The 14,013-nt window shown below is 45.7% G+C and overlaps 2 protein-coding genes across 3 annotated transcripts; both read right to left on the reverse strand.

Moving 5' to 3' along the window:
• Positions 1–337: 337 nt before the first annotated feature.
• On the reverse strand, positions 338–8,094 carry acod1 (aconitate decarboxylase 1). Of its 2 annotated transcripts, XM_064310460.1 has the most exons (5): positions 5,474–8,094; positions 4,766–4,927; positions 4,129–4,218; positions 3,511–3,710; positions 338–2,740 (listed from the first exon to the last, which is right to left on the reverse strand). In XM_064310460.1, the coding sequence occupies exons 1-5, from the start codon at positions 5,546–5,548 to the stop codon at positions 1,786–1,788; spliced, it is 1,482 nt and encodes a 493-aa protein (XP_064166530.1). In that variant the 5' UTR covers positions 5,549–8,094; the 3' UTR covers positions 338–1,785. The 2 variants fall into 2 exon arrangements, with proteins under 2 accessions (XP_064166530.1, XP_064166531.1); XM_064310461.1 differs by lacking the exons at positions 4,766–4,927; positions 5,474–8,094 and adding an exon at positions 4,333–4,371.
• A 1,632-nt stretch (positions 8,095–9,726) lies between these two features.
• Positions 9,727–13,505, reverse strand: zgc:162944 (uncharacterized protein LOC569993 homolog). Its single transcript, XM_064311770.1, has 4 exons — positions 13,310–13,505; positions 12,893–13,064; positions 12,114–12,312; positions 9,727–10,010 (listed from the first exon to the last, which is right to left on the reverse strand). The coding sequence occupies exons 1-4, from the start codon at positions 13,415–13,417 to the stop codon at positions 9,815–9,817; spliced, it is 675 nt and encodes a 224-aa protein (XP_064167840.1). The 5' UTR covers positions 13,418–13,505; the 3' UTR covers positions 9,727–9,814.
• Between the last annotated feature and the right edge of the window lie 508 nt (positions 13,506–14,013).

Here is a 14,013-nt window from a genome sequence, read left to right on the forward strand (position 1 = left end):
TGTTGCTTCTGTGTAGTTTCCAAAAGGACAATGACTTCCAAACAGCCATCGCGTTTATGTTCCGTTTCTGCTGCTCTTAATTGGTGATAACATCGTATGGAAAACAAAATACAGCTTTATGAAAAACACCATCTTACTAAATTGTAACTATATGACAAGTATGCACATTGTACCATTTTTACTTTTCTTTGACTAATTATGTCAGAAACTCTGGTGGAATGGTGTTCCATTTCCTATTGAGGACTTACGAAAAGCGTAAGATTCTGTCCAAAATTCTGACTTAGCTTCCGCGACATACATAAGAATGTCTTTGAACATAAAAAATGAAAAAATGCCTCAGACTTTTGTAGCAGAGAATCATATTCACGTTTTATTTTTGTCAGTGCAAAAAAAAAAAAAAAAAACATTTGCAAGGGAATCATTCTGCAGCATATACATGGCCGCTCCTGTTTTATGTCATGGACAGGGTGAGATGGCGCCCTCATGTGGCCATAAGGGTTAGGACATACAACCAGACAGTTTTGTCACAAATGTCAGAAGGTCCCACCAAACTCGACTGGGGCAGAGACCGGTCTGGTTTCTTTCCCAACTGTGTACTGTATACAAAATTACATAATGCGGGTGATTCATAATGCTTGTGTAACATATGAAGGGCCCTTATTTCATCTATAAGTGTCAGTGTCATTGCTTACAAGTCCCGTAGCTTAGTCCTTCAAGAAAAGGGTACTTTTCCCATGAAAAACTTTGTCTATAAAATGGTTTTTCTGGCTTCTCAAAAGGGTTTCTTCCTACATATCCTCCTGGGATTTTATCTTTGCCACTGTTCCCTCTGGCTTGTACTCTGTGGGGGTTTAGGCCAGGGTAAACTGTGAAGTGTACTGTAACAAATTCTTTGAAAAATTATTTATATAAATAAAGTTTGACTGATTGAATTTATAGAGCTCTGTATATTTATATTGTATTTATAGAGCTGATCAAAGCTGGTTAAACTGGTTAAGCTCGTAGAATAAGCTGGTGGTCAACTGGTGGACTAGCTGACAATGCAGACCAGTTTAAACAGAGTTTAAACCAGCCTGACCAGTTTAGGCTGATTTAAACTGGACATTTCAGCAGGGCTGTGGTTCAATCCCCTGTTAAGGCACTTCCTGTTCTGTGATATATTTCTAACTGTATCTGTAGGGCTCTCTGCTTTTCCCCTGTCTGAATAAAGCGACTGGCACAGAAGGAGGGCAGACAGTCTGCTGAAGAGGACCCACAGGACCGATCACACGGGCAGTTTGGGGACCGCGGGGAAACGGCTCTCCGGCCCTCTGTGGTAAACGCCATGACCACAATTACCCAGGACCTCAGCTTCACATCGAACACGAAAGACAGCATCTACTCCAGCACAGTGTCCTGCTGCTCACGGGCACTGGCCTCTGCTTGGGTCAGGACAGGCATGTCCAGTCTCACCTGAAACGGCCTGTGGGTGTGGGAGCAGGTTTCTGTTCTAGCTCAGCACCACAACACCCGATTCAACTAGTGAACTCACGGTCTTCAATCGGGACCTTGATAAGCAGAATCAGGTGTCTTAGTGTTGAGCTAAAACAAAAACTTGCACCTACACTGGCCCTTTTTGGATAAGATGAGACACCCCTGGTTTAGGGGAACAGCTATCACTTCTGGTGAATAACACCATTTAAACAGCAACTGACCTTTCCTGGCCCTCCCATATAATTACTGTATGTATATACATATTAAAATACCAACCTTTGAATAAGCTTCTCAGAAAGGCATTCAGAGGATTCAGTTCATCAGGGACACGCTCACAGGCGACTCTTCTACGTTGCTCATTTGCAGCAATGACCCCAGCAGTGAGAGGTCCGGCATTTTCTCGATGTTGTCAATCACACTGACAATTCCTTCCACGGCCTCTAGGGGCAGCACAGCAGAGGCATTGCCCACAAACTTCTTGGTGAGGTCTTGCTGAGTGAGAGGCTTCCTCCAGTGGCCGTAGAAGGTGTTGCAGCGCGCCGTGAAGCTCTCTCCCTGCTCCGTGTCCACAGTCACCTCGCAGTACATGCTGTTGAAGTTTGCGGGATTGTCCTCGGGGTTTTCCAGCTGCACTTTGAGCAGGAGGTCCTTCAGGGCCGGCCTGTCCCGCTGGGGCCTGCTGAAGGAGCCCACGGTCACCTGGCCGTCCAGCAGGGCAGTGCAGGCGTTGAACTGGAAGGAGTGCCGGGCCTGGTGCTCCGTGGCGGGGAAGGGGCAGTTGATGTACCTGGACTCAGGTACCCGCAGGACCACCCTCCTGACCTGGCCCAGGTCCGCCTCGGGCCTCCTGGAGAAGAGCTCCGCCCTCACCGCCGCCGCCGCGTCCGCCACCCAGTGCATGCCCAGGTGGGCGGGGAAGCGCTTGACGGCCACTTCCTGGTCCTCCAGGACCCACCTGAAGGGGGCGCCGTGGGCGAGCGGCTCCGGGGAGTAGTCCGGGTAGAAGACCCCGAACCCCGACTCCATGTCCAGGATCTGCTGGTTGCCTTGGAGACCCAGGAGCGCGAGCTGCGAGGCCTCCAGGCCCCAGCGCGCGGCGTTGCCGATGTGCAGCGGCTTGGTCTGCGTGGCGGCGTTGGCCATGGGGGCCCCGGCGGAGGACGCCGCGATGGCCAGAGACTCCACGCACTGGCCCGGCGTCAGGCCCAGGAGGCTAGCGGTAGCGGCCGCGCTGCCCATGACCCCGACCACAGAGGGGGGGTGGAACCTTAGACAGACGAGCACGGGCATGTTAATCCAGTCGTAGCGCACGTTAGCATAGCCACTCACTACTAAGCCTGCCCTTGTGCTTTCTTTCGCTCTCTTTGATTCCAAATGTGGTCATTGCATGCTTATTGGTTACCACATACAAAAACAAATTGGGGACTTCTCACTAAAAATGAAGGAATATCATTTTTTAAATATTAAAATGAATATCATTTGTAAGAAAAAGGTAGTCCAATCGGGGAATCACGACCCCTTCATGGCAAGCAGCCATACCCCCCTGTACCCTCCTAGTGTGAAAAGAGGGTGCACTTGGTTAGCACTTCGAGCAATCTTTCCTGAGAAAGCAAAGTTGTTGCTATTTGAGATTGGCCAGTAGGGGGCTCTCTTTTCTCTGAACCTAACAGAAACCCAATGCCCCAGCTCACTGGTGGAGGTACTGGGCTGCAAACGGTGCAATATTTCAGATAAGACACTGCACAAAGTTCCTAACTCACTGAGCTCATTAAAGACCACAAAGTCCATTTTTAAAGGGCACAACTGTTAACAACAGGAGCCTGGTGAAACTCTGTCTGTACATCTGTCCAAATAATCATTGCTACATTTGATTGGCTTAAAAGGTCTCCAGCATTGCGCAACCACTTTGATTCCCCAGGTCATCAAATGAGTTCTCAGTTGACCTGAAGCAATTAATCAATAAATACAAAGGCTCATTTCTACATTCTGCCGGTTCTATTATGGCATGGCGAGGACTCTGGTTGCCGGGCTACATACCTCTTGGGAATGTTGCGTGCCTCCTTGGAGAACCTCATGAGTCGGCCCTGCACCTCGATGCCCACGTTGAAGGCCAGCAGCAGCTCGAGCCCGGAGGGTCTCCTGGGCATGGTCTCTGCCAGGGCCAACAGGGGGGGCAGCACGGCTCCAGAGGGGTGCGTGGCCGGGTGCCAGGTGTCGTCGAAGTCCATGGAGTGCACCTGAGTCCCAGGGACAGAGGACAACCTTCAGCCCACCCTCAGTCCTGACCAGACCAGCTTTACTTCCCTCCCCAGCTGGGGGGAGTCAGCCTTTTAATGAGTGGTGAAAATCTTGCTGATCTTGGCGCTCCAAGACTAGTGCAGAGAAGTGCCCTTGCACAGCAATTAAGACCACCATAAATCAAGGATGAAGCACAATAAGGAGTTCTAGGAAATATCACTACAGACAGACAAGAATTATGAGAAATCACAAGAAGTGATTCATGTTTGAATGCATTAGATGCTGAACTTGTTCATTCATATGGATATTTTCAGAGATTAATACAAGCAGTAAATGGGTCAGTCGTTCCAAAATTATTTTCCCCCAAAATCTCATTCTGCGATAAGGTCAGAATGAGTATTTGTACGGGTGTCTTACCGCAATTCCATTGACAAAGGAAGCATGATGTGGGGGCAGAGTTAGGCCTGGTCTTCCCCAGACACGGCTGTTCTCCAAAGCTTGGTATCTCTGCAAGAAAACAGCAAAATCACAACTATAAGACTCCTGCATGGTAAAATCTCTATCGTGGCAGTGACTATTTAGAAGTTTGTTGAGCTGACATACAGTAAATTACAGATTTACCATGCTGTACTGCAGATTTACCATGCTATACTGCAGATTTACCATGCTGTACTACAGATTTACCATGCTATACTGCAGATTTACCATGCTATACTGCAGATTTACCATGCTGTTCTACAGATTTACCATGCTATACTGCAGATCTACCATGCTATACTGCAGATCTACCATGCTGTACTGCTGATTTACCATGCTGTTCTACAGATTTACCATGCTGTACTGCAGATTTACCATGCTGTACTGCAGATTTACTATGCTGTTCTACAGATTATTTTTTTTGCACTTATGATTTGAATAAACAAAGATATTTTTTGGCACATCTCAGCACATTGGTCGTCATTTTGGGATAAGTTCCCTTCCAATACACAGTGTGCGAGCTCAGCCCCATTAAGGTAATGTACTGCAGCTTTACCAGGCAGTGCTTTAGACTCACCATGCTGTACTGCAAGGCCTTGTGAAACACCGATGTTTTGGTCCCCAGCAGCCCGACCCCCAGCGTGTCCAGCATCATCCTCTTGCTGCGACGGACCACGGTGTCCGTCAGGTCAGCGGCGCTCAGGCACGAGATGGCCGCTCCGAAGCTTTCAGTGACACTCTGTGGAAGGAGAGCAAGTCAGCCCGCGTGAGGGCAGAGACTTCACCCAGCACCACCGTCAGCCCCTGCGCTAACGCAGCAGAGCTGCCTCTGACCCGGTCAACAGAAAGCACCCAGCATCACCGTCAGCCCCTGCGCTAACGCAGCAGAGCTGCCTCTGACCCGGTCAACAGAAAGCACCCAGCACCACCGTCAGCCCCTGCGCTAACGCAGCAGAGCTGCCTCTGACCTGGTCAACAGAGAGGCACACTGAGCAACAGCATTCTACTGCGCTGAGCTGCCTGTCTACCAGAGACTGGCCCCGCAGAAAATTCTTAGAAAATAGACAGCTATGAATATTTAGCCTGAAAACCCACTGCATCACTTCAGGTAAAGTCAGTGACCATCCTAATATCAACAGCATCCTCTACAAATCAGTTATTCTCAAGCAGTTTAACACTTGCCTATATATACATATATATATACACACACACACACAGAATCAAACAGGGTACTATTTACCTAAATTAATCAGAAGAAGTGCGTTACCAAATGGAGAACACATACCTTGCGGAGCATGATGTGTGGTCTTCGTCTTTCACAGCGCGAAGAACGTCTCAGGACGGATTGAAGACGGCGCATATTTATACGCCTAAAAGGCTCGCTTCCACACTGGGTTTCCCAAAGACCGCACAAAAGGAAGCCGGGAAGTTTCACAATGACATGTTGAGAAGCCAATGAAAATTTAACAGAGAACCTTGGTAAGCGAAATCAAAAAGCATCATCTTGAAGCGCACAACTGTGAATCTGTGGTTTTCACTCCAGTGACTGATAAGATCTGCTTACGGGCCTGGATACAGTTTTTGGCAATGTTAGAAATACTACAATTTTGGATTAATCATCACAAATGAATTTTTCCATTTAAGGACACATATCTGTGGTCTACAGCAACGAGTGTACCATATTCATTAGACTTTACAAGAAAATGATGATTTAAGGGCTACTCAAATCCCTCCATTTGTTTTGATTAAATTCTTTATTAATCTGTACAAGCACTGTTTTACATCATTTAAATTCAGCTGTCTTGAATAATTGATACATTACAAACTTGATTGGTGGACCTCAAGATTGTTAAATTCATTCTTCACTTCCATGTAACTTTTTTCTATTACTGTAGGTGGACCTTACTGTTCTAAATTATTTGTGATGAGTTTTAAAAAGATTTGGGAAATTCTTAGACAACCCCAAAAGTTATCAATTTAAATCTGCTAAACTGTTTTTTCAAATTTTTCATGTTAGATTTTTCCAGGGACGTAAAATGTCATCCACCACGGCTCCTCTTGTGTAAAACTGTTTCTAGCAATTTCTCCACCTCCATTTTAGATTGTATTCAGTTTCTCCACAACCTCATCCCAAACCCAGGTGTGGCGAAACCTGCCTCCTTTCACAAGATCGAAATTTCGAAACTTTATTTATACAGTACACATTGAGACACTAGGTCTCTTTTTCAATGGATCCCTGATGAAAAAAAAACTCCAACTTAACAGACAAAAGCTAAAGGTTCCAAGAGATTAAAAAAAAAAAATTAGCTAAAAATAATTTAAATAAATAAATAGAATAAAATAGAATGCTCAATGACAAGAGAATCTAGAGGGATAACACCTGAGAGAATAGTGAGATTAAAAATATGAGTTAGGGGCACTGCAATCAGAGCAGCAGAAAGCCTAATAAAATATGGGTTAAGTGCCTCACACAAAGTGAATGGAGAAAAAGAAAAATCGGCAATGCTGTTCCTTGTATTAGGAGCAGCACTTAGAGAATCATGGGTTTCCTTCTCGATGTAGGCTCAGACAAATCTGAAATGTCAACATTAATTCTGGATTCCCTCTCAAAATGATGGTTCACTGCAACAAAATGCTGGTTAAAGGAATCAGCTACTTCAGAATTTAGCCTGATTTGACTAAGCAGTGAGTTATGGCCTTTGTGCTTAGTTAACTATTTTCCAGAACTTTTCTGGATTAGCATGAGAAACAGCAAGAGAACTGAAGTAATATTTAGATTTTGCGTTCCTTATGGAGGTAGAGCACTTAATTTCCAAACCGTCTGAAGGCTAGCTGGTCCAACAGCATCTGGCTTCACCGGTAGCTTCATTTCTCAGCTGAATCTAGTCAGTGAGCTCAGACATAAACTCTATTCGGTTCAATTAAATTTTATTTGTATAGTGCTTTGTACAGAGACCTGTCACAAAGACACTTAACAAAGTAGCAAGTCAAGAAACAGAGCAAACCAGGGATTATTCCTATTTTTAACACCAAGTCTTCTCATGGTGCATGTTTGTTTGTCAGGGAGACTAACACAGATGAGAAACGGTCAAGCGTAAGCTCAGAATCAGAGATAACAGAGCTACATGACAAACTGGCATGGTACAGATTATGCAATAAGTTTTGGAAGTTCCTCTTTATGATAAAATGGGGTTTTGAAGCAGTCTTGTGTCTCTAACGCACAACATTGGACAGTGATCTAATGGAAAAAAACTCCAATGGACATGTATTTAAGGGGAGCATTAGTGAAAATACACAAAATGCTTGCAATACAATGTACAGCCCTACTCAATAAAACTCTATTCCTGTACATCAACTGTATGACAATTTTTCAAACAGGTGTAGAAGCAAAACAGCTTATTGGTTGCTATTTTCCAAATGTCTAAAATTCAGTCCATAAATACATGTCTAGAACTGTGCTTTTAGTGAAATTCAACAGGTCCGTAAAAAGGTGCACGATATACTTTTTTTCAAATGTACAATATGAAAACATGAAAACACAGAAAGAGGGGCAAACTGGAAGCGGCATATTTGCGCAACTTCAGTATTTCTGTAAATACAAACCGGCCATTCAAACATGCAGACTTGCAAAATGCAGACTGCTGAATTTCTAATTGAACAACCAAGGGAAGCCTGGGCAGGGAAATCATCCAGAATGTGACAATATGAGTAACACAAATTTACTTCCCACGTTACATTCCTGCATGCGCAAACACATGTAGCATGGCTTATAAAACAAAGTGAACTTTGCTACCAATGATTGCCTAATGGAGAGCTTTCCAATTTTAAACAAGACTAGGTCAAAACCTAGTATATGGCTGGACCTAACACACTTCAGCCGGCCAACCGATGGTGTAACTTTATAACTCGGCCGACCAATGGTGTAACTTCATCACCCAGTCACTCAGTCACAGACATTCGCATTTGTAGGGCTGGCCTCGCTGATGCGGTCCAGCCAAAAATGAAGAATAACAGCTCACATGCAAAGTATTGAGAAGTTCACAGCATTCTGAAACACATCGTTAAAGAAATCACACATGCAAACAGGATCTACTGACACAGTGCTGATATCCATTAATGTATTTATATGGTACATCATAAATGGTGCTGTTTTTGTGAGACCTTAACTTCTCTTCCAGAAGGGACTTGCGCAAGTTTAAGCACATTGTGCACAACCGCACCGATGCAATGTCCCTTCTGAAAGATCGCGTGGGGGCGGAGCTTTGCTTGTGAAGGCGTAGATGGCGACACTGCGGTTCATCTAGTCACCGCGGGCCGCCTTCTGTGCAAGTTACAGCTTTTGGAATGTTTTGTGGTTAGAAAGGGACTAGAAATCCAGGAAGCCCTGGTAACTGAGTTCATGTTTTGGGATTGGAAAGGGACTAGAAATCCAGGAAGCCCTGGTAACTGAGTTCATGTTTTGGGGTTGGAAAGGGACTAGAAATCCAGGAAACTCTGGTAACCGAGTTCAGGCACACGGTTTGGGTTTTTCCCCCCTGTGACTTGCAGTGGTGTGGTAGCCATCTGGACTGGAGACTGGCACTTTTCTCTTATATTTATGGTCAGTTGGGGAGAAGGGCAGTGTGCTGACTGCATGGACACACATGGTGCTAAAGGCAGAATTTCAGTTCTTCCCAGTACATGCATCTGAATGTACATGTTCAGCATATGATGGGACTCGGCTACAGCAGCATCCAATCAGATGCTGAACTACAAACAGCCACCTCTAGCTTCCCATCAGCTACAAACAGGGCAATGGGGCTGCAGTGACCAGGATTAGCTGTTGAAGGGCAATTGCTATGAAAATCATATACTTCATATATCATATGAGTTTCATATATGATCATACACAATCATATACCTTCATAATTTACAGATGACCCTGACCCTGAATTCTGACTCAGTTCTAAGAGAAAGGTCATTGGAACAACTACAAGACACAAGTCCTATAAGGTACAATACTCATTTTGTAACAGTTATTCATAGCCATGAAAACATTAGGTCCGGTTCACACAGTAAACATTACTCTCTGACCTAGCCTATGCCAAGCCAAACTAGGAGGCATGACATGGCAACACATATATAGCAACAAAATATAGGTTTTGTTGCTATATACACAAATACATTACATCATTAGCAGACGCTATCCAAGCGACGTACAAAGTGCATTTTATGACGGACAATGCTGACACGGTTCAGTAGGGTACAACGAAGGCTCAGTTTTAGCTGGGTTTTTTTGGAATTAGATAGAGCTCATCAAGACCTAACATTTGATTTATGCATCTCATATTTGCCCAAAATACCACTTACGGCCCTCTGGTTCCAAGCCCTCGATATGTAGTGTAACTTACCAAAAAACGACCTTCATTACCAATGGTTACCTAATAGTGAGTGCTTCCCACATTTAAAAAATGAAGATTAACAGCTCACATGCAAACTATTTCAAAGTTCAGAGAATTCCTAAAGACATCCTTAAAGAAATCACACGTGCAAACAGGATCCACTGTGATCAGGTTGATGAATTTATTCATACGTTACACACGGTTCTTGGTTGCCTTGGCGTGAGCATTGGGGTTATCTGAGGGAGTTACGCGAGTTTGAGCACGTCCTGCACCATCGCGCCGATGCCGTCGAAGACCTCGTGGAGCGGCGCTTTGCACATGAAGGCGCAGGTGGTGACGATGCGGTTCTTCTGGTCCACGTGTGTCTCGCTGACGCTCTTGCAGACGTGTGTGCAGCCCAGCTGAGTGATGGCCTCCGCGGTGCCCGGGACATCGGGGGCCCTGCGAGCAGAGCGGGGCGACCGGGTGAGAACTCTCCACCCCCCCCCTCGACCCCCCCACACCCCGCCACACACACCCCACCCAGGACATTGGGAGCCCTGCAAGTCGAGCGGGGTGAGAACGCTCCACCACACAAACACACCGGCCAGCAAAGCCAGTTCCATCACAAAGCCCGTTCCAAAGCACTTGCTTTTAACTGCAAACACTCCTCCTCTACTTTATTTCTGCAGTCTTATTCCACGGCCAACTCGGAATCAACATCTTGAGAGCATTAAAGTGTGTGTGTGTGTGTGTGTGTGCGTGCATTATCACTTTTCACCCAGTCAATGGAGAGCCTTCGCAATTCTATTCGAAAGCGACTTCCTACAAAACCATCCCCGCTGCATGACCTCAAAACCACACGGACTTTTCTAAATTACTGACAGATGGACAGACCAGCAAGTTCGCTGCCAGGAACCCTGAACCCCACAGAAGGCCCTGACACAGCGCCACCGCCAGACCACGGATGAATGGTAAATGGTAAATGGTAAATGGACTGCATTTATATAGCGCTTTTATCCAAAGCGCTTTACAATTGATGCCTCTCATTCGCCAGAGCAGTTAGGGGTTAGGTGTCTTGCTCAAGGACACTTGACACCCGGGCGGGTTTGAACCGCACCCTCCGACTGCCAGACATCGTCTACTCCTGAGCTATGTCGCCCGCCTCATCAATCCAGACATTTTTTGGGCCCCATCCAGTCTGGGACCCCCTAAACCACCCTCTTTACACCACATGAGCAGCATCTCTGCTGTCCCGAGGGGGAAAGGCGCTCCAGTGGAAAACCCCCTTTTATTTAAGCTTTATTTAAGCAGGGGGGCCACTGAGACCAGGGGTCTCTTTAGCACAGAAGACCCGCAGACCACAGCTGCAGACCAGCCTGGTACAGAGACCGTATGCATGACAGAGTACACATATGAGAGAATTACACATAGCTATAGTGTACATTCTAAATATAGAAAAGCTTATGCACATAAACACATGTACATACACACACGCAATATAACTAATACAGTTAAATGAAAGCAAACAATTGCATACACTGTCTTTAATGATCAAATTAGCCACCAAGGCCATAAAATCCCTAAAGGACAACAGGGCCTATAGTTTCAGTGATTCCGCTTGTGTGGTGTGGTGCATATACTTTGAAAGCAGTTCCTCCTAATTCAGTTGCGAATCATGTTTCTTGCATAATCCATCATCATGAGATCTTGTGCAGTAATTTAAGTTTCGATATGAGGGCTTTGTATGTAAATGAAAAGCTTCCTCTTTGGGGCGAGCGATTGGCGTGATACTGCACAGTAAAGAAGGTGGTGATGAGCAGGAAACCCATCACCTGTAATGAGACGAGATGCACTGTGACAGACTGCATCCAGGGCTTAAAGGCTGTGGCATGCATATATAATGCATCCCCGTAGTCAAGAACTGGTAAAAACTGAAGCTTGCACAATTGTTTTGCGGTTTTCAACTGTGAGGCAAGACTCATTCCTGTGTACAAATCCATTTTTTCTGTCAAAGTTGCAATATGCTTTTCAAAAGACAACATTTCATCAATCCAAATACCAAAGTATTTACAGTCTGAGACTCGCTCAATCTGGCCACCGTTTAAAGTGGAGAAGCGTGTCCGTACTGATGCTGAGAATTAAATGCCTGAGCACCTCAGAGAAATGTTCTGAGTCAGATTACCTGTGCGCCTCAGCGGAATGTTCAGACTCAGAGGTTACCTGTGCGCCTGAGCGGAATGTTCAGACTCAGAGGTTACCTGTGCGCCTGAGCGGAATGTTCAGAGTCAGGGGTTACCTGTGCACCTCAGCGGAATGTTCAGACTCAGAGGTTACCTGTGCGCCTCAGCGGAATGTTCAGACTCAGAGGTTACCTGTGCGCCTGAGCGGAATGTTCAGACTCAGAGGTTACCTGTGCGCCTCAGCGGAATGTTCAGGCTCAGAGGTTACCTGTGCGCCTCAGCGGAATGTTCAGACTCAGAGGTTACCTGTGCGCCTCAGCGGAATGTTCAGACTCAGAGGTTACCTGTGCGCCTCAGCGGAATGTTCAGACTCAGAGGTTACCTGTCGTCCTTGTCGTGACCCACGGTGACCTCACAGCCGGGGAAGACCTTGGCGGCCAGGACAGGTGAGATGCAGCAGAGGCCGATGGGCTTGCCTGCACTGTGGAAAGCCTGCAGGGTGGACTGCACCTGCGCCTGCACAGAGCAGTCCTTCCCCTGCACTGCCCAAGAGCACAGGTTCTTAGCTACTCCAAACCCACCTGTCCAAAAGAGCATAACCATTACCACCAGAGGACCAATAAAGCCACAACACACACACACACACACACAACACAAACACACACAAACAAACACGCACACACACACACACAACACAAACACACACAACACACACAAACAAACACGCACACACACAACACAAACACAACACACACACACAAACAAACACGCACACACACACACACACACACACCACACGCACCACACACAACACAACACACACAACACACACAACACACACACACACACACACAGCACACACAGCACACGCACCACACACAACACACACACACACACACACACACACACACACACAAACACAACACAACACACACACAAACAAACAACACACACAACACACACACCCACACACACACACAAACAAACAAACACACACACACACAATAAACTTTCACAGTTTTTAATACTTTATGGAGAACAGGGTATGTGTAAACAAAGCGTGTTTAACCAGTTTTTCAAACTTATGCATCATCAGATAATCAGAAGCCATTTGTCTCAGGGACATTAGGTCATAAGCATCCTAAATGAGAGTACACACACCGGGGAAAATGACGGCATCCAGGTCCTTCACGTCGAGCTGGGACAGGTCTTGGATCTCGCCGCGAGCCAGTCTGGCGCTCTCCACCAGCACGTTCCTCTTCTCCTCCGTCGGGGCTCCCTTCAAGTGATCAACTACGTGCATCTGCTCGATGTTGGGTGCGAACATTTTCACCTGCGGGGAAGCAATAAACTTTAAGTAAATGATAGGCGCCTTTTCAGGAAGTAGCTTGTAATGCCGAAACGTTTCTTAACAGTAAGTAAACAAACACATCTTAGCGTTCTGTGGGTGATTTATGACATTGGCTACTTTGTGGATGTTAGGGAAGTGGCACCCTGGCAGGGGTGCTATGGACATCTTTTTTTTCCACTGACCCAACAACTAAAATGAGCAGGAGCACGAGCACAGAAAATACTTACAGTGGCACCGCCTCTGCTTAGATGCACCAGTACAGCCGATGTCTCGTGGATTTCACTCCCGTCAAAAACTCCACAACCTGCCAAAACAACTGCCACGCGTTTACCCATTCTAAGTTTATAACGTGAAGCTCTACAGGTACCTACTGCTGTCTCGGCACAGTGAACTTCACCAGTCACCACAGACAGGAACAGGAACAAAATGTGATTGTTGCACTGTTTGGTACGTAGCAAGCTTTAGGTCGCCCTCTACAGTTGCGGATGTGTAGGTACGATTTTACTTAATTTCGTGTCGGAATTTGTCCTTTTTATTCAAATGAAAGGTTTGTATCCACCCCACGTTAACATCCCCCTGTTTATTTGATGTCTTAGGAACAGTTTTACGGCTTTGTGTGGAGTTATTTTCTGCATGTTCACAGTTCTTTTTTTACATTTACATTACATTACTTATGCCGACTCAAAATATATAAAACAACCGCATTTATCTGATTCATATGAGCGATACTTCCAGACCCATGAGTATATACGTTGCATGAGCAAGCACTACTGCAAATTAACTATGCTAAGCAGGTAGCAAAATACAAATTCTGAATACACAGATTAAAGATTAAGTCCTTAACAAGCCTTAAGAAATAAAATTATTTTTTAAAGTGGGTCTTCTGTCTGTCTGAACAACAACTATAAATATCAATAACATCGCCATCATC

This window comes from Anguilla rostrata, chromosome 15 (assembly GCF_018555375.3).
Source record: "Anguilla rostrata isolate EN2019 chromosome 15, ASM1855537v3, whole genome shotgun sequence".
NCBI classification, from domain to species: Eukaryota; Metazoa; Chordata; class Actinopteri; order Anguilliformes; family Anguillidae; genus Anguilla; species Anguilla rostrata.

Coding starts and splice junctions, on each gene's coding strand:
- acod1 (XM_064310460.1), bottom strand. CDS start 5,548: ATGCGCCGTCTTCAATCCGTCCTGAGACGTTCTTCGCGCTGTGAAAGA. Junction 4,928..5,473: donor CACACATCATGCTCCGCAAG/GTATGTGTTCTC, acceptor CTCCTTCCACAG/AGTGTCACTGAAAGCTTCGG. Junction 2,741..3,510: donor GCACGCAACATTCCCAAGAG/GTATGTAGCCCG, acceptor CGTCTGTCTAAG/GTTCCACCCCCCCTCTGTGG.
- zgc:162944 (XM_064311770.1), bottom strand. CDS start 13,417: ATGGGTAAACGCGTGGCAGTTGTTTTGGCAGGTTGTGGAGTTTTTGAC. Junction 12,313..12,892: donor GGATGCCGTCATTTTCCCCG/GTGTGTGTACTC, acceptor TCTTTTGGACAG/GTGGGTTTGGAGTAGCTAAG. Junction 10,011..12,113: donor GGTCACGACAAGGACGACAG/GTAACCTCTGAG, acceptor CTCTGCTCGCAG/GGCCCCCGATGTCCCGGGCA.